Raw genomic sequence first — 20,465 nt, 5'->3', positions numbered from 1 at the left:
GTTTTCTTCATACAACACCAACTTGCCGAGTCCACCCATGCGACTCGCCGAGTTGGTCACTTAACACGTGGCTCGAACCGCGACTCGACTCGCCGAGTCTATCCATCGACTCGCCAAGTCAACCTTCTTATTTACACTTTATCCCTTCAACTATACTTCTGAATTTTCGGGATGTTACATATCATCAACAGAAGCAAAATATATTGCAGCTACGACATGTGTATGTCATTGTGTATGGTGAAAGGTTTCCTTGAAGAACTTGAAGAAAAGGTTGGAACTGGGGAGGTTATGTGTGACAACTGTTCAACTATAAAGCTATTAAAGAATCTAATAATGCATAGAAGAACAAAGCATATAGATGTCCGTTTTCACTATATCAGAGAATTGGTGAACAAATATATTATATAACTGAAGTTTTGTGGCACAAAAGAGAAGCTAACAGACATGATGACCAAGCCTTTGACTTTAGCTGCATTTGAGTTCAACACAGATGACATTGGAGTGAGAGATGTTAAACAAGAAGCTCAACGCTTACTTGTTTAAGGGAAGGAATTTATTAGGCCAATCTCAATGTTTGCGTTAGCCCATGTTTTTAGGTTATGTTTGAAATAAGGCCCAAAGCCAAGAGTCTATGTGACTTAGTAATCCAAAGTACCAGGTTGTCCCTTTCTTCTTCGTGTCAAACAAGATTTAAGGAAGATATAATTTTGTTATATTTTGAGTCTTTCTCGTTCTTTCTGTTATTTATAATGGCTATAAAAGCCCTTTTGTTCTTGAATAAATTATTAGAAATTGTGAGTCGAATCGATTGTTATCACTTGTTTTCAACATTACTCCATATACGGATGAACTTTAGGCATATTTTGTAGTACAAAGAAATGTGCTTTGATGAAGAGTTATGGACACACTTCAAAAAGATATGCATTCGATAGTTCTACTCTGTCGACATTATCAATTCTGTTATGCTTATCCTATGGAGTATCAACAGTCTGTTTGTTTTGTGGTATTCACTTAAGAACTCAATTGTCTCCTCTGCAACATCCACTCCAACAAATGCATCCTTCCAGTTTGTTTTTGTTCCAAACATGACCTTTTATTACCTTCATCTATCTTTCAAATGGATACATCCATTGGAAGCATAATGGACAACATATTCTTACATCCCTAGTAATCATTATGAAGTTAATTTGTAAAGTAGTATGCTATAATGATATGTTGATCATTGTTAGTTTAATATATAGTACAGTGCTATAATTGAAAAAAAATACAATATTATAATGTATATGCATATTGTGTAATATGTAGTTTTGTTACAATTTGATATATTGATATTTTGTAGTTTGGTAATTGTTAGATTAGTATAGTACAATGGTCTAATGGAAAAAATGAAAAAAGTACATTGTTATGATGTATATGCAATATTGTTTATGATTTAGTTTGATTATAATTTGATATGTTGGTATTTTGTAATTTGGTAATTTTCGGAAAGTACAATGTTGTCATAGAAAAACAAAAAAAAAGTACAATGCTTTAATGTATATGGAATATTGTGTATGATGTATGTTTTATGTGTATTTGGAAAGTTGAATGGTATAATGATATATGTTTGGATGTTGGTATTTTGCAGTTTGGTAATTTTTTGAAAATACAATGCTATTATGTTATGTTGGTAATATATTATGTTTTCTTTATAGTTGGAAATGTTGCAAACAATATTAAAAGACCCAGCCTGTAATGTGACACTGGAAGACAGGTTTCGAGGGTTGCCCCTATGAAATGAAAACGAAGGAAATGAGGGGAGTAATAAAGACGAGTAACTTCTTTTTTAGGATTTATGAAATGTTTTGTTTGATTTGGTATTTTAGATTAGTATTTTGAATATATTGCACTATATAAGTTTGGATGAGTATCGATGTTTGGATTAGTATTTTGAATCATATATGATTATTAAACATGGTTAATGATCCGAACTATTTTTCTTTAAAATAAAGTCTCGTACTAGTTTTTATACATGTTATATTGGTTTTTATAATATTAATATTAAATACAAAAAAATATACAATTAACGGCAATGGGCATGTATTAGTCCGAAATCTCATTTGCAGCAACGGGTAGCAATAACATCGACATCTTAGTTGCGGCGATAGGGAGCAATAGCGGTGACATATGGAGCATTTGCAACCAGGAAACAACGGCAACCTTTTGGCGGCGATATGTCGCTGCAAAAACCTTTAGTGGCGACAATCGTGACTTTTAGCGGTGACGTCTGTCGCCACTAATGTTTGCTTTTCATGTAGTGATTGTGATTCATTTTTACTACGCACTATAATCATACATGTTACAAACACGTCGAATATATCAAGTAAAAGCATCTCAAAATATATAATAGATCAAATACGATATATATCAACTATATTGAACCTAAAACAATTATGGAGTGGTTTAAACATGTTATGATCATGTAGAGTGTTCGAGTATATGAATTTTAGATCACTGTATGTTTTAACTACTATCAATTAATGTGTTGGATTCAATTGTGTATAGGTGGTTTTCTCTTGGCTGGAGAATAATCCATCCCTGTTATGTCTACAACGTCTGGATATGGTTCTGATACGATTTCCGTCTTTCCGTGTTTTGAACTTACTGGAACTGAGGTCGTTGAAAATTTCTCATCTTTTCCTAGTCGTCTATGAGTAAACTTTAAATCCGATTGCGGCTTGTAATTCTGTACACGAGAAATAAATCTATAGACTTAAATAAAGATAAATATATTATTTCTCTAATTTTCATTATTTTCTGGAAATTAAGCTAACCTTGCTATTGGTGGAGTGACGATCTGAAGATAATATTTTTGCCATAAGTTTTCTATCTATTCCTGCAAATAAATAAACGAAAAAAAATAATAATAAATAAGATATTGTAAACACACACGAATCATACATTTAATCCGCTTTTAAAAAACGAGGATGAATAAATTTTTTGCAATAGAAGCCTCTTAAATAGATAAAATATAACTTTAATTAAATATTATAGCTGGTAACCCTTGGATAAAATTTCACTCAGTTTTACACAAATTTTCGTCTGTCCTTTTTAACAGGTCTAACACTCAACCTTCGAGAGATGATAAAGACTAATAGTCTGATCACTGGTGCATGTAGTCTCATCTATGTTCTAACTAAGATTCGAAAAGTAAACAACGTAATATCTAGGGTTTTTAATGGTGTCTAGGGGTGTGATGTCTGGGGCCATAGTAATCTTCATGAATCTTTGGTAACCAGTGGCGATGAGAACTTAATCTTTGCTTCTTTATGATGATACCTGGTGAAAGGTTGCTAGCCCTGGCTGATTCATCGTCTTCAATGCTTAATGTAGTCTGTGATGAGGAAAACGAAATCAGAAATAAAGTTTGAAGAGACGTCTAATTTTTAGCAGAAAATCACATGAGATAGACCAACCTTAGTGATGAGTTCTTGATGGTTGCTAGATGATATTAAAGATGTTTTGAACCTTATACCTTCAAAAAAACGACATAAAACATATAATCAGATAAAAAAAAAACAATGAACCATGTTAGATCATCGTCTTCTGCTGACTTGTTGTGAAGGCATATATATAAACTTATATATCAGTTACGTATAATATAAATATATGTTCATCAAGAAGTTGCTGTAAGTAATGATGTAAATTTAGCAGCCTTAAAATTTTTTGCTCGTTTTATTTATTTTATGAATTTTGTTTCTTGAGAATATTTTGAACACATAAGACAATATTATATTTCACCTTTTTATATACAAAATAGTGTTTTATTGGGACTGATATACGAATCTTACCGAAGTGGAATAATTATTATTTTTTTATTTTTTCCATATATAAACCTATTTTTAGTTAACGGGTTTTCAAATTCGTCTAAACCTTAAAAAAACGAGTAAACCATACATAGATTGATAACCATTCTCAAATGACATCTTAGTAGTCATTTAAGACTCACATACGGACAACATTGTTTAAGGCATGACCTATGTTTACAGTTAGTGGATGATGCCATGGGAAAATATGCACAGGATCGAGTTTGTATGATAATATGCTTATTGCATAGTTAAACATTTGATGACATCCTATCTCTAAAGAAAGACACATACACACACACACTTAATGTATGTATGTATAGGTGTATGTTATTTGTATATATTTTGTCCAACTGAACATACCTTGAGCTTGATAAAGGATAATGGAGAGAAGAAAGACATTGAACATAAAAGAAGGCTTCATTTTGTCTTCGGAATTAATATTACTAGTTTGTTGGGGAGAGAGAGAGAGAGAGAGAGAGAGAGAGAGAGAGAGAGAGAGAGAGAGAGAGAGAGAGAGAGAGAGAGAGAGAGAGAGAGAGAGAGAGAGAGAGAGAGAGAGAGAGAGAGAGAGAGAGAGAGAGAGAGAGAGAGAGAGAGAGAGGATGCATATCAAGTTGCAAATGGGAGGCTATATATACACTATATATACACATAGATAATGTTTCGGACCCACATACTGTTCATGACCAATGAGGATCAATACTTGTACAATGTTCTTTCCTATATCTAAAAACCGTAATGAATTTTGTGATTAATGTTTTTTCTATAAAGTATGATATTTAATTTTTTGACAACTAAGATAATATGTTTTGATTGATTTGATGTTACTAGAACATTAATTTACAATAATGGTATTTTCAGACTTTCTTTTATTTTGAAAAGGCTTAAGTATGTTAATGGGAACAAACGCGACCAAGAATGCACCCCATGCCCTTGCCCCCAAAATTTTGTTCCCCCAAAATTTCCATCCTTTCCACTCATGCCCCTGCCCCAAATTCCCCTTCTGTCCCTGCCTCCGCCCCCGATTGATTTTAGACTATCTTATATGGGCTAAAAGAAGTTCTTATTTGAGCTAAAAGAAACTATTTTTTTTTGTAACAAATAGATATTTATAACATAATTTTAAATGTTACAAACAACTTAAAAACATATTTTTTATTGAATTTTTGTTCGTAAAAATCATTTTATTGTTTATTATATTTATATAATTAATATATGTCAATTCATATAATTTATTAACGGGGCCTCTATGGGGGTTTCGGGACGAGACTACCAACCCCCGCCCCGCCCCCGAAATTAAAACGGGGGTTAATCTTGCCCTTGCCCCAGCCCCCGTCCCCGATTTTTTTTCAACAAATGCCCCCATATAGAACGGGGCCCCACGAGATCGGGGTCCCACGGGATTTGTTGACATCCCTAAAAAGGCTTATGAAAAAACTTCCTTGCGTAGTGGGACCCTTTACATTCATTGTATTTTTACCAGATTCATAAATTTACAAGTGCTAATTGAGAGTTTTTTTTTTTTTTTTTTTTTTTTTTTTTTTTTTTTTTTAAATAGACAAACTTGTATAAAACAATATAAGGATATAATTTTGAAATGAATGAGTTTCATAAACAAGTTATATCAAAATGAAGGCCTGTATGGTATTGTGCATGTATGTTGAGCATTTTAACTTTCAACTTGTTGATCTTGGAATTATATAACACCAAAAACTTATATGAACTTGTTCTATTTTAGATGTTTTTACCCATTAATAGCTGAAATTTGAAAAAAATGAATTTTAAGACTTATAATAATTTTTTTTCTTTGTACTGCATAATTATATTAAAAACTAGTAAAATAAATCACAAAGTTAACAAGAAATAGAAGAATTTTACACCCAACCAATATAAGACGAATCAACTTTTTTTTCAATAGCTATTGTTAATCCAAAGTATGAAATTGAAACAATACAAAAAAGAAAATGTTAAACTTCTTCAGCTTACCATTCCAAGAAGAGCGTTATTAAGAAATTTATAATGTGAACCCAAAATGTGATGGGGATTCAAGTCTAAGACAACAATGTTAGTGATTTTAGTGCTACAAGGGCATTTTGTGTAATTAGAACTTATATGTACACTGATGAGCTTCATAATTTGTACTCTAATATATGTTTGGGTATGTGTGGAATGCACAAATTTATAAGATTGAATTAGAAGTCCTTTAGACGACAAGTTGGTGGTCCAACGGAAGCACCCCTCGGTCTGCGATTTCCAAAGCGGGAACACCCCTTTCGCGGAGTCTACGGGCACCCCCCTTAGCGGGGTTCCAAGGGGCAAAGCGTTCAAGATCATCAGTTTTTGGAAACCATTGATTTTCTCATTAATTTCGGATTCTCTTGATTTGTCTCCTCATTATTTTGGATTCCCTTGATTTGTTTCCTAATTAATTTGGATTCACTTGATTTGTTTCCTAATTCATTTGGTTTCCCTTGATTTATTTCCATAAAACCCACGATGGCAACCCTAAAATTGAAACCCTATATTTCGTTTACTATAAAATGACTCTCATCTTTGAAAGGGAGATAAACCTTTTAGCTCTTGTTTCCTTCATAAAAACTCAGAATCTTTTAGCAATTTGGTTTATGTTTTCTATGCCTAGATTCATAAGTGATTAAGTGTCCCCTTTGGATTATCCTAGGTTGAGTTTATTGTAACCCGGACATATGGTAGAAAGATCAGTTCGAAAACTGTTTACACGATCCAAGGGGTGTCCAGATTTGCATTATAAACCCTACCAAATTTCTAAATATTGAGCATATATTATCTATTTCTGGAGATGGGTGATTCAACCTCCATGGTGACTAATTTCTAAATATCGAACGAATATTATCTATTTCTAGAAACATCAGTTCCAAAAGTGTTTACACAATCGCAAAACTGGAGAAGTTTGAAGGCGCCGATTTCAGGCGCTGGAAGAAGAAGATGCACTTCATGCTGACCACTCTGAAGGCAATATATGTGCTGACTACTCCAAGACCACGTGAACTGGAGGAAGGTGTTGATGAGACACTTGAGGACACTAGGAAGAGACAATAGTGGGACAACGACGACAACATCTACAAATGTCAAATCTTGAACGATATTTTTGATGCTTTGTTTGATATCCATGGTGATGCTTTAATTGCTAAGGATTTGTTGGACACCCTTGAAATGAAATACATTACTAAAGGACCCTTGTAGCAAGAAGTTTCTGGTTAGTGACTTTAATAACTTTTAGATGGTCGATTCAATGTCTGTCACTGAACAATGCAATCTGAACAGGTCGGCAGGCCAACTTAAAGGAGGTTATTTTTTTGACTAACTTTGATAATTCTAATAAGAATTGTTTTTATAATGTTTCACTCATTCTTGAATTGTTCTATGTATAGGATGATGGTGTTGTTTGGTGGATCGACTCAGGGGCAATGAATCATGTATGCAAGGATAAACGGTTGTTAGAAACATTAACACCACTTGAGGATTGATCAGTGTTGAGAATGGGAGAATATTCTTTTATACCTATTTATGGTGTCGGTGTCTTGTGTCTTGAGTTTACTTCTAGAAAGACTATCAAGCTTTTTGATGTTTTGTTTATTCCTAAGATTCGAAAGAATCTTGTTAGTTCTAGTTGTTTGATTTATGATGGTTTTAAACAAGTTATTGAGTCCAATATGTTCATATTATCTTGAGGTGGAATCTTTATTGGTTTTGGATATTTTATAATAGAACGTTTTGTTTGAGTATTGTTGACAAATTATTACTTGTTCAAAATTCTGCATTTGTATCTTCTACTTCTAATATTGATAAATTTATGCTTTGACATGTCAGATGAGGTCATGTCAACTTTAGAAGGATGCATGAGATGTCAAAAGATGGAGTAATTCCAACCTTTTACACGACTTCTGATAATTGTAAAACATGCATGCTGACAAAAGTGTCAAAACTATTTTCTAGTGTCACTAGAAATTCGACCATTTTGGAACTTGTACACAATGACCTGTGTGATTTTCAGTCCACTCCTTCCTTTGGAAATAAAAATTATGTAGTTACCTTCATTGATGACTACACTCGGTTTTTCTATCTATATTTATTACATTATAAGGACGAAGCTTTAGATAAATTAAAAATATACAAAATCGAGGTAAATTTGGAATTGGGCAATCTGGTTAAGCGTCTTAGGATTGATAGGGGAGGTGAATAAATGGATCCCAAATACTTCCAATAAGTGGGTATCATTCATAAGACCATGGCACCTTACTCGCCCCAACATAATGTTGGGTTTTGAGCAACCCTAGAAACCTTGGATCTATGTTTTCTCTAAAATACATGCAAATTTGATTCCGAAGGTTTACAACCTGACTAGCATGTAATGGGGTACTTGTAATATAAAACTTTAAGTAGAATAACATACGTTTCTTTTGTGGTTGATTGCTTGGAGTTTTAGAGCCTAGCACCAATAGTGTGGATGCCTTAATTGGTGTCACAAATCACCCAAAACAAATTGGAAATACTTAAGAGAATATGATGCTTGCTGAAATCGGCCCACCCTTGTTTCTCACACACACTAGTGCCAATTCAAGAACCAACGACATCTTTATATACTATGGAGGATTAGGGTTACACCCTAATACCCATGACTCTTCATTTACCTAGGATCCATGGGTTAAAAGCTCCATGGACTATCCATGTACTTCCATATACTCTTAGCCCATCCTAAATAAATCTTAGCCCAATCCATGTATGTGTAAGAGTCCATATTTAATTAGCCTCTTTTGATCGTTAAAATAATTCAAAAATCAATTATTGATCAACACTAATTAAATAATATGATTTCATATTAATATATTATAACTTATAATATATTAATAGAACATAAACATCTTATGCTCAAAAGTATATCCATACAAATTGTTAGGTGAAGTGCAACCCAAATGGACCATGGCGGGTCGAGTCAAGTTCATACCAAATATAGTTGCGGACTTAGACACCTTATCCAACACAAAATGGAATTGTCAAACATAAAACTCGAGTTTTAAAGGAAATGGTAAACTCAATGTTGTCATACTAGGGATTGAGTAATGGAGTCTGGGGAGAGGCCATGTTAACAGCCTAGTATTTATTAAATAGGATTCTAAATAAAAAAAATTGATGGTTTTGAGCATTCTAACACTCCTAGGGTCTACATACAACCTTAAATACCTTGGATCTATGTTTTTTCTATTATATATGAAAACTTTCTTTTCCAAGGCATTACCTTAACTAGCATACAAAACTTTGATAGATGGGTAATACAACAAGTTAGATAATATATATTTTGTTGTAGCTTGTTGCTTGGAGTTTTAAGAGCCTAGCATCAATAATGTGAATCCCTCAAGTGGAATCACAAATCACCAATAACATTTGGAAAACTTGGAAGAGAACTCTTATGCTCACAAAATCAGCCACACTTCTTGCAAAGGCTCTAAGTGCCAATTTCTTGAACCAAAGGGCTTCTTATATAGTGTGTTTACATTAGGGTTACACCATGTAAACCCTAATGTGCATGAATTTCAACATTCCTCATGATCCATGGGTTTTAACCTCCATGGAGTATCCTTGGGTCACTGCATGGGTTAAGCCCAACATAAGGAATCATGGATCATTAGCCCACATTATAAGAATAAATGATTTACAAAATCAATTATTATATATTTAATTAGTCTCTTTTAACCATGCTAAAACAGGTCAAGTACATACCAAATATAGTTATGGACTTAGACACCTTATCCAACAGTCTCCCACTTGGATAAGTCTAATTACTATAATTGCAAGTACGACTTCAGGAACCAACTAGCAATTGTAGCTCTTAAAACTTTGTTGAACTAAGACGCGCCATTTTAGACAAGTGATCATATAATCCTCTGTTCTAAAGACAAATACATGCAACAACATCATACTTATTGTCCAATTTTTTTTCCCAATTTTCGATTTGTTTGACATAGGACTTAATCGAACACATCAATTGAGTTCTGACTGGGCCCGACACATAATTCAAAAGAAAATCATCGAGGAGCCGAAGATATCACTTTTAATCCTACGAGGACTATAAGGAACATATAAACTTTGACTCATATTCTTGTACTAACTATTTGCCAAATCATACACAATAGTACGTTTTATAACATCAAGTTATTGATGCATTTTCGTACTATCAATGCACAACCAACTCATAGTCAACAACTCATATCTCTTGGTTTGAATACTTATAAGATATTATCATCTCACGATCACTCGAGATAAATTCCATGAAGTGATACAAGTGAGCGTTGGTTTAATCGAATACTCATAACTTATATGCACTCATGAATGTTGTAGCAATGTTTAACCATTTTAGTCAATCTATAGGCCAAATTCATGACAGTCTTGATTCAATACCTACTTCCAAAGTATGATCGACTGTGGATAGTTTGAATAATCTTATTATTCTGGAAGTCAAAACATGCAAAATTGAAACAATAGTAAACAAATTGACACACGATAGTAACTTTAATCATAAATAAACAACAACTTTTTATTTAATCATCAAATGTCAATTACATTTATCTATTACAAGTTTCAGAATTAGCTATATAATCATTAAAACTAATATCATCTTTCAGCCCGATGCTCCTCGCATGCTGCAAATGCTTAACCCTATTCAGTCCCTTCGTGAGGGGATCTGTTGGGTTCTCTTTTGACGATATCCTCTTTGCTACGAGGAGTCATTCTTGTATCTTGTGTCTTATGAAGTGATATTTTCTATCAATGTGCCTGGATCTGTCATGATTCCTTGGTTCCTTGGCTAAGGCAACCACATTGTTGTTGGCATAGAAAATCTCCATAGGCTCCTTTATAGCTGGTACAACTCCAAGGTCTCCAATAAAGTTCTTTAGATATATCGCCTCCTTCGCTGCTTCGCTTGCCGCTATGTACTCTGATTCGCATGTTGAATCAATTAGAGTCTCCTGCTTGGATCTTTTCCAAGTTACTGCTCCTCCATTCAGGGTAAAGACCAAGCCCGACTGAGAGAAAAAATTATATCTGTCAGTCTGAAAGCTGGCATCACTATACCCTGTCACACTCAAGTCATCACACCCACTGAGGATATGAACCCAATCCTTAGTCGTTCGCAGGTACTTGATCCTTTACCGCAATCCAGTGAGCCTTACCATGGTTCCCTTGATATTTGCTGACAATGCTCAAAGAAAAGTTCATATCAGGGCGAGTACAAGTCATTGCATACATGATCGAGCCAACTACATAAGCATATGGTAATCAACTCATGTCAGCTATCTCAACCTCTGTACTCGGACTTTGAGTTTAACTCAGTTTGACATTGCTCTGGATCAGTAAGTCACTTTTCTTGGAATTGTGCAAGTTGAACCTCTTCAACACCTTGTCCAAGTAGGTACTTTGACTAATCCCAATTAGTCTCTTACTCCTGTCTCTCAATATCCTTATCCCTAGGATATAGGCAACTTCTCCAAGGTCCTTCAAAGCGAAACACTTCCCAAGCCAGGATCTCACCTCCTGTAAGGTTGGGATGTCATCTCCTATGAACAGTACGTCATCCACATACCGTACCAAAAAGCTAGCTATACTCCCACTAGCTCAGACATATACACAGGACACAACCTTAGTTCTCGAAAACCCAAACTCTTTAACTTTTTCATCGAAACAAAGATTCCATCTAAGAGATGCTTGTTTCAATCCATATATGGATTTCCCAAGCTTACACACTCTATTAGGGTACTTTGCATTGACAAAACCCTCTAGCTGACTCATGTAAACATCCTTAGCCAACTTTCCATTAAGGAAAGAATTTTGACATCCATTTTCCATATTTCATAATCATGAAATGCAGCTATGGCTAGCATAACCCTAATAGACTTAATATTAGCTACTTCTGAGAAGGTCTCATCATAGTCAACTCCCAGAGTTTGAGTAAAGCCCTTCGCAACCAGTCGCGCTTTATAAGTGTGTACTTTCCCATCCATGTCGGTCTTCTTCATGAAGATCCATTTGCACCTAAATGTCTTACGACGCAGTACATTGTCAACCAAGTTCCAAACTTGATTGATATACATGGACTGAATCTCGTTTTCCATAGGCTCTTTCCACTTTGCAGATTCGAGGCCCGCTATGGCTTCCTTGTAACTATTAGGTTCATCCAAATTTACCAGTGTACTATCACTGATAAATGTATCACCTTCTGTAGTAATATGGAAACCATAAAATTCAAGTGTATTCCTGACTCTTGTGGAATGCCTCAGAGGTACAGACTCGTCAATCGGCTCAACAGGAGTTTCCTCCTCACGTTGATCGCTAGTGTTAGTGTTTGATGTTCCCTCACCACTTGACTCTTGAAGCTCTTCAAGGTCAATTTTCCTCCCACTGTTTCCTTGGCTTATGAGTTCTATCTCACAAAAGACTCCTCTCCTTTAAACGAAGACAATATTGTCACTTGGTCTATAGAAGAGATAACGAAAGGATTTATGTGGGTAGCCGATGAAAATACATTGCTCACTCTGAGGTTCGAGCTTGTCATGAGTCTCGTGTCGCACGGAAGCCTCGCAACCCCAAAGCTTGATGTGTGCTAATGAGGGAACCTTCCCTCTCTACATCTCATGAGGTGTATTGGTAACCTTCTTGGTAGGGACTAGATTAGGGATGTGGGCGGCAGTCTCTAAGGCATACCCCCAAAATGAGATTGGTAATGAAGCTCGTCTCATCATGGAACGAACCATGTTCATCAAGGTTCGATTGTGCCTCTCATCAATATCATTAAGTTGTGGTCTCCTAGGAGGTGTCAATTGTGAAACAGTTCCACATTCCTTAAGATACCCAAGGAAATCGATACTAAGATACTCTCCACCTCGATCGGATCAGAGCATCTTTATCTTCTTGCCCAACGGATTCTCTACTTCTTGCCTAAACTCTTTGAATCTTTCAATTGTTTCTGACTTATGCTTGATTAATTAGACATAACCATATGTACTGTAATCATCAGTAAAAGTCACACAGAAGCGGTTAGCATCGCTTGTGGCGGTTCTGAAGGGTCCACACAAATCTGTGTGTATGAGGTCCAACAAACCTTCAACCCTCTCACAAGAACCAATGAAGGGTACCTTAGTCATCTTTCCAATCAAACAAGATTCACAACTATCATCTGACTTTTAGTCAAATGATTCCAAGACTCCATCCTTTTGGAGTCGACCTATGCGCTTCTTGGTTACATGTCCAAGACAACATCCCACAATGATGCTTTATACAAACTAGTTGAAGAATCAATATGCAATACATTATCTTCTGATTTGTCTACAACCATCAAAGTTTCATATACACCATTACAAGGTAATGCTAAAAAAAACACCATTATAATAAGCATTTATTGCACTAATTTCATTATCAAACGAAAATGTGAAACCTTGTTTATACAAACCATAAAAAGAAATAATATATTACGCCATTTCAGATGAGTAACAACAATTATTCAAATCTAATTTTAACCGATTACAAAGCAATAAAGAAGAAACTCCAATCTTGGTGGCAGGTGAAGCTTTCATATTTCTTATGATTAAGTTTATCTTCCCGTTCTCCACATCCTCACTTCTTTTTAGTCCCTGCAAATCAAAACAAATGTGAATACCACAACCTGTATCAAGGACCCAAGAATTAGTATGAGGTGAGTTATTAGGGAATATAGTGTAAATACCTGCATGGTTGGGTTTAACTTTCCCATCCTTAACATCGTGTAAGTACTTAGGGCAGCTTTACTTCCAGTGCCCTTTATCATGAAAATAGAAGCACTCTACTTCTTTTGGGTTGGAGGAGGGAGTAACATGACCGACTTTAGTCTTGCATGAAGAGGACCCATCAAGAGACTTTCCCTTGTAACCCTTGGAAGGGGTCTTCCTCTTCTTTCCCTTGCCTTTCCCGATTACCAAAACTAGGGCAGTAGTAGGTGTGGTAACAAGATTCTTACCTTTGAGACTAGTTTCAGCAGTCCTCAAAAGTCCTTGAAGTTTGCTAAGTGTGACCTCCTCCTTGTTCATATGATAGGTCATGCGGAACTGATCATAACATGGAGGTATGGAGTGTAGAATAATATATATATATATATATATATATATATATATATATATATATATATATATATATATATATCAAGCTCCTCATCAAAGTTCACATTCAACTTAAGCAAACGGTCCGCAAATCTTTGCATTTTCTGCACGTGGGCCATGATGGACTCTCCATCCTTCATTTTAGTTGTTATCATGGAGGTGATGATTTCATATCTCTCTTGACGTGCACTCTAATGATATCTTTCCATCAGGTCTTGGTGCATTTCAAAAGGGTAGAAGTCCTTATAGGACTTTTGAAATTCCACTGTCATTGTCGCCAGCATGATGCAGGACACCTTAGTGGCATCATTCTCATGGGTACTGTACTCAGCAATCTCATCGGGAGTAGCAGAAGACTTATCAATGACCTTAAGCTCCTTGTCAAGAATATATTCCTTGTACTCATAGCGCGTAACGATCCTGATGTTCCTAATCCAATCATTGAAATTAGCTCCATCGAAGATGACTCTCCCACAAAGGTTTATGAGAGAGAAGGGGCCGGTAGGGTTTGAGCCAGAAGCATTGTTGGAAGACATCTGAAAAAGAAGAAAGACAGAGTTTAGATTATATATAGAGTCCTTAATATAACACAAAAAATGAAATATTAAGGCTAGGACCCAAAACAATATTTTACAATTTGGAAGAGGGATGTCGTAATCCAAGTTGCAAAATATTTGAAAGTAGGTAAATGACGATTTACCGATTTCCACCATGAAAACTGAAATTGATTTATTAGGTTTTAGATGAATTGAAATTCCTAGATTCTTTTGAGACTCATTGAACTTTTCAATGACATGTTTAAATCTCGATTATGCCCCACAAATTTGTGACTAGGATACGGAAGATCACAAACAAGGTGTGAATAACCATGCGAATATACTTGGTACTCTTAATGTCATTTATCACTTAATGGATGTGTCGGTTAACCACACATGCTCCATCGATCTATGAAAAACATTAAGCTACCCTTTTCAACTCTTACTAGTCCATGTTAGTGTGTCGGTTAACCACACATGCTCCACTAACGACTTGGCAAGGTTCAAAGTGTAATTATGGGTTAGCATCAATTTCACATTTTCCTAAAGTAAGTAAGATTCAGAAATAGAAAACATTTAGTTACTTTATAATTATCACTATGCTTAATGAGAATTAATGTCTTATCCTATCCGTTTGGCTAACGACTCTCCACCAGTAAAGGAAGCAGTGGGTGAGAATGGACACCCATTAAACCACCATTTTACAGGCATTAACCTTATACCCCCTTATAGACCGACTTCGTGGATGAGGCCTACTAATGGTAAGACTGACTTGTTCTTATATATATATATATATATATATATATATATATATATATATATATATATATACATATATATATATATATATATACATATATATATGTATACATATATATATATATACATACATATATATATATATATATATATATATATATATTAAACTTATAATATTATAATAGTATAAGGGTTGAATTTTAAACTTTTAAAACTATAGGGTTTGAAATTAAAGTATTAATGAGTGACTTAACAAATTCCAAAACTTGATGTCAAGTTTTGAAACTCTTCAAAACTTTTCAACTTGATAACATATGAGTTTAATGGTTTTTATAATGATACTTTTCATTTTTCTATAACATATGACTTTTAATGATTCATTTAAATGAAAAACTTTTGGAATTCCATAACTTGAGGATAAGTTATGGAGTCCATTAAAATCATGAATTAAAACAAGTATGTTCAAGTTGTAGAATAAACTCATCTGAACAAGACAATTCAAATCAAACATATTTCACGTAATTAGACTAATCATATAGACTAATACAAAACATGAAATTTTGAGAACTATATTTTGAATTGGTTAAAATTAATCATTACCACATCAAAAACAAGTCTATAAGTTCGAAAATAGTTTAGGGTAATGATCCTAGTCCAATTCCAGCCTTAAAACTCGAAAAGCTACACTCAGGGGCTCCAACTCGTCGAGCGTATGAACCAACTTGGCGAGTTGGTTAGGATTGTGAAGGGACTTGGTGAGTCCCCTAGTGGAATCGGCGAGTCCACTATCCATACAACAGTTTTTTGATTTTTAAATCCTTTCCAAGTAAGTAGCATCAAGTATAATTGAAAACAAGCCTTGGCTCTGATACCACTGATGAGTTTTGAGCATTTTAACACTCCTAAGGTGTACATGCAACCCTAAATACCTTGGATCTATGTTTTCTCTATTATACATGAAAACTTCCTTTTCCAAGTTATAACCCAAACTAGCATACAAAACTTCGATACATGGGTAATACAACATGTTAGATAACATACCTTTTGTTGTAGGTTGTTGCTTGGAGCTTTAAGAGCCTAGCACCAATAATGTGAATGCCTCAAGTGGAATCATAAATCACCACTAACACGTTGAAAACTTGGAAGATAAATCTCATGCTCACAAAATCGGCCACACTTGTTGCAAAGGCTCTAGGTGCCAATTTCTTGAACCAAAGGGCTTCTTATATAGTGTGGTTATATTAGGGTTACACCATGTAAACCCTAATGTGCATGACTTCCAAAATTTCTCGTGATACATGGGTTTTTACCTCCATGGAGTATCCATGGGTCACCAAATGGGTTAAGCCCAACATAAGGAATCATGGATCATTAGCCCACATTATAAGAATAAATGATTTACACAATCAATCCTTATATATTTAATTAGTCTCTTTTAACCACAAAATTAATTCCAAATTAATTCTTGATCAATACTAATTAACTAATATGATTTCATATTAATATATTATAACTTATAATATATTAATAAATCATACATATCCTCTTCTAAAAAGTCCAAATCGTTCCGGTGAAGTGCAACCCAAGTGGACCATGCTAAACCGGGTCAAGTACATACCAAATATAGTTATGGACTTAGACACCTTATCCAACAGTCTCCCACTTAGATAAGTCTAATAAATATGATTTTAAGTAGGAATTCAGGAACCAACTAGCAATTGTAGCTCTTAAAACTTTGTTGAACTAAGACGCGCCATTTTAGACAAGTGATCATATAATCCTCTATTCTCAAGATATCAGCCAGGCAAATACATGGAACAACGTCATACCTATTGTCTAGCAGTTTGTTTCCGAATTTCCGATTTGTTTGACATAGAACTTAATTGAACACATCAATTGAGTTCTGACTGGGCCCGACACATAAGTCAAAACAAAATCATCGAGGGGCCTAAGGATCTATTCAAAGGTCGTTATTAGTTCGGTATCGGTTAACACCGTTATTGAGTTACAAGATGTAATTTATGATTACATGCACTATGCATCTATTCAAAGGCCTAAGGATCTGCACTAATGAAGTGCAAATTCTAGAAAGTTCAGATGGTGTTACTGAACTCGAAACACAAGAGCTACGAAAAATCAAAATAGGCCAAATTTCAAAATTTTTTGATTTCGACGTCCAAATCTACTCGGTGGAAGGAACAAGGGATGATGAGGGTCTTCAATATTCTTATTTTTGTAGAATTAAGGATGATCCAAAGACACTTCAAAAGGCCATGTAGTCTCGAGATGTAATACTTTGGATGGAAGCAATTGATAATGAAATGCCATCAATTCTTGAAAATAACACTTAGGTGTTAACTGATTCACCTCAAGGTTCTAAACCAGTTGTTAAATCTTTGTATGGGTTGAAACAAGCACCTAAACAATGGCATCAAAAGTTTGATGATGTTGTCCTCTGGTTTCAAGATTAACCAATGTGACAATTGTGTTTAAGTAGATTTGATGATGCCATTAGTGCTGGATGGACTATGAAAGGACTTGACAAGTAATTTACTTAGATAGTTCTATTTGGTCTGACAATACGACGCTCGAGGTAGATTAAGCAGTAAGATATACATGAGAATCTACAGGCTACACTAAAGTAATCAGTATCAAGTACTGTGGTGTAACTCTTTCTTGATGTATGGACGCATGTCCTTAATTCTGGTACTGATAGGGCGACTGGGGAATTCCAATAAAGTAATTCTGTAGAAAGTTATTTTCTTACTTTCTTTCTGTTAGTCATATGTTGCCTCCTCTCCGTGATCGGGAGATCCGACCTGGACTGCATCATATGCATCTCTATTTCTATGCATCTTCTTTTCTATGCAAATTCTTTCTGTCTGTTAGTCATATGCTGTCTCCTTTGCGTGATAAGTTTTTATCCGACATGGAACACAACATATGCACCATTCTATTTATCAATCCCTCTATCTAGTTAGTCATATGTTTATCTCTCTGTGTGATTGGAAGATCCGACCTGGGTGTACAACATATGCATTTATAAATCTGGCTTCCTTCCTAATAATTGTCTTCTCATCTAATGTAAGGAGTATTCTGGAGGTTCTTGATTACTGGAGTATGTCAGGAAGCATGAAACACATTCTAGGTCATCTAAATTTGAACATTCAATATGTTGTCTGTAGATCCCACTGCTAAATTTAGGTGGACAACAATATCCATGGTCGTCGTTAGCTAAGTGGTCTTCTAGGAATATCATATAGGATCATAGGTTCAAATATCTTGTAACTTGTATTATGTCGAAATTTGTCTTAATGTTTTGTGTTTATGTGGACCACAATACTAGAGATCAACCCGATCTACTCATGAAGGTGGAAGTACTAAAAAACAGATTAAGGTTGTCCCAGAGCTTTGATCCCAAAACCACAAAAAGAATATCCGCATTGGTGAAAAGAAATTGATGATATTTTATTTTATTTTTCCTAAAATTAAAAATTTTAAAAATTGCAAAATTGTGTTAGTTTAAATTTTTAGATTTTATTTTACTTTAGTTTTACTTTTCAAGTCCTCAAAATATTTTATTTTTGAAAAATTGAAGTATTGGGTTTTGGATTTGAATTCTTTTGGGTTCGCTATCCATGGACTATGGGCCGAGAATAGGTCTAGTTATAAAAGCAAGGATTGTCAGCCGTTAATCTCTTTACTCACTTTCTTCATTCACGGCCATGAACCTTTCGACATACACTCTCTCTTTCAATTCTCTATTCATCATTTTTTTTTGGTGTTTATCGTCTGAAATTGCTCGCTGAGTTATGTAGGTACATTCATGGCGATCACATACATGCGAAATTTAATAGGAATCGACTGTTGTTAGAACAAAGTTCTTTCATGATCAAATGATTCTATGCAAGTTAACGAATAAAGACACAATGAAGAACACGAGGAAAGAGCTGCATATGTCGAATAATTAATGCTTTAACACCTCAGAAGAGCTCGATAAAGAACTTCGACTGTAGAGGTGTTTTAGGGTTTACAATAATGAACGTCAAAATCAACCGCTTATCATGCATACATGCATGCATATTTATAGTAAAACCCTATTAGCTAATCTAGAAAATCACGAATGGACAGGCCCAACCCGGATACAAAACTTAAGGCCCTAGACGCAACACAAACAGACTCAACAATGTCCCCTTTTGCGTCTATGGAGCCGAAACTTCAACTTTGTTTAACAACCGAAGACTTATTCACAATTTTGAAAATCCTTGGGATGATAGCCAAAAGATGATACCGGAAAGTAATGTACCAATACAACATATCTGTGAAAAATTTCTTGTCAACTTCTGAGTTCTGCTTGCACCAATGTATCAAGTTGATAATGTGCTCCAAGCAATCAGTAGAAAATAGATGCTTTTCTACCAGAGCAAACAAAAACCTGTGAGCTTCGCCTTTTGGGAACATCACAGTAAGATTCGTTGAATCTATCTGTCCTATTTTCATCTTGTTCACATCCCCTGGTTTCGGTGTAGTCTTCACAATTGGCTTCTTGTTCATCACCTTTGCTATCTGTTGATCCATAGTAGCAACTTCATGGATGTAGGAGGCCAACATTCTCTTGAGATGTTCTAAGATAGGCTCATATTCCACAGGATTAGTGAGCAGAATGTTGTATAGCAGAATCCAATCATGAGGGTTGAGATTGGGAAGATCTGCAAGAGAGATAAAAGACACCGTTTTTGCTGTACCACGAGTGATCTTGAAATTGATGTTGATAAATCTCCTTGCAGGCGAAGGTTTGAGTACCTTAACAGTAATGATCTTTTGTACGTTCCAAGTCAAGTACTGCGGTTGCCCATACTTTAAATAAAAGTCTATCAGCTCACGATCAACCTTTGGGTGAGGGAAAGGAACCTCAGCAGTTGAATCAAAACAATGGAAAGTAAAATCCTTCCTTGTAATTGGCATATCGAACTGCGAGTCTTTAGAGTTATCACAATCAAACGAAGCAACTAGCTCCAACCAATAGACGGAAGGAAACTCAATCGCTTGATTGATAAGTGTTTCTTTCGTCCATAAGGGAAACAAAGCCTTCTTACAGTTCAGGGCATCTTCTTCTTCTTTGTTTCTCCTTTCCCTTTCCTTTGCTTCCTTTGTTATTT

At 35.0% G+C, this 20,465-nt stretch overlaps 1 protein-coding gene across 2 annotated transcripts; it reads right to left on the bottom strand.

Annotated features, from left to right (window-relative positions):
* Window positions 1-2,356: 2,356 nt before the first annotated feature.
* LOC145064922 (uncharacterized) lies at window positions 2,357-4,338 on the bottom strand. 2 transcript variants are annotated; one of them, XM_079012289.1, is made up of 5 exons: window positions 4,209-4,338; window positions 3,456-3,514; window positions 3,319-3,373; window positions 2,814-2,875; window positions 2,357-2,744 (listed from the first exon to the last, which is right to left on the bottom strand). In XM_079012289.1, exons 1-5 carry the CDS (start codon window positions 4,267-4,269, stop codon window positions 2,688-2,690), a joined length of 294 nt encoding a protein of 97 aa, XP_078868415.1. In that variant the 5' UTR covers window positions 4,270-4,338; the 3' UTR covers window positions 2,357-2,687. The 2 variants fall into 2 exon arrangements, with proteins under 2 accessions (XP_078868415.1, XP_078868414.1); XM_079012288.1 differs by having other exon boundaries at window positions 2,357-2,725.
* Between the last annotated feature and the right edge of the window lie 16,127 nt (window positions 4,339-20,465).

This window comes from Lactuca serriola, chromosome 7 (assembly GCF_051521515.1).
Source record: "Lactuca serriola cultivar US96UC23 chromosome 7, Lser_US96UC23_V15, whole genome shotgun sequence".
Lineage (NCBI taxonomy): Eukaryota > Viridiplantae > Streptophyta > Magnoliopsida > Asterales > Asteraceae > Lactuca > Lactuca serriola.
The sequence above is the reverse complement of the archived record's forward strand: the minus strand, read 5'-3'. Positions and strand labels throughout refer to the sequence as shown.

What these genes read in the sequence shown, in the direction of transcription:
- LOC145064922 (XM_079012288.1), bottom strand. Translation starts at nt 4,269, where the DNA reads ATGAAGCCTTCTTTTATGTTCAATGTCTTTCTTCTCTCCATTATCCTT. An exon ending in TATCCTTTATCAAGCTCAAG is followed by an intron (nt 3,515 to 4,208) that starts GTATGTTCAGTT and finishes GTTTTTTTGAAG; the next exon opens with GTATAAGGTTCAAAACATCT. An exon ending in GTCACTCCACCAATAGCAAG is followed by an intron (nt 2,726 to 2,813) that starts GTTAGCTTAATT and finishes TCTCGTGTACAG; the next exon opens with AATTACAAGCCGCAATCGGA.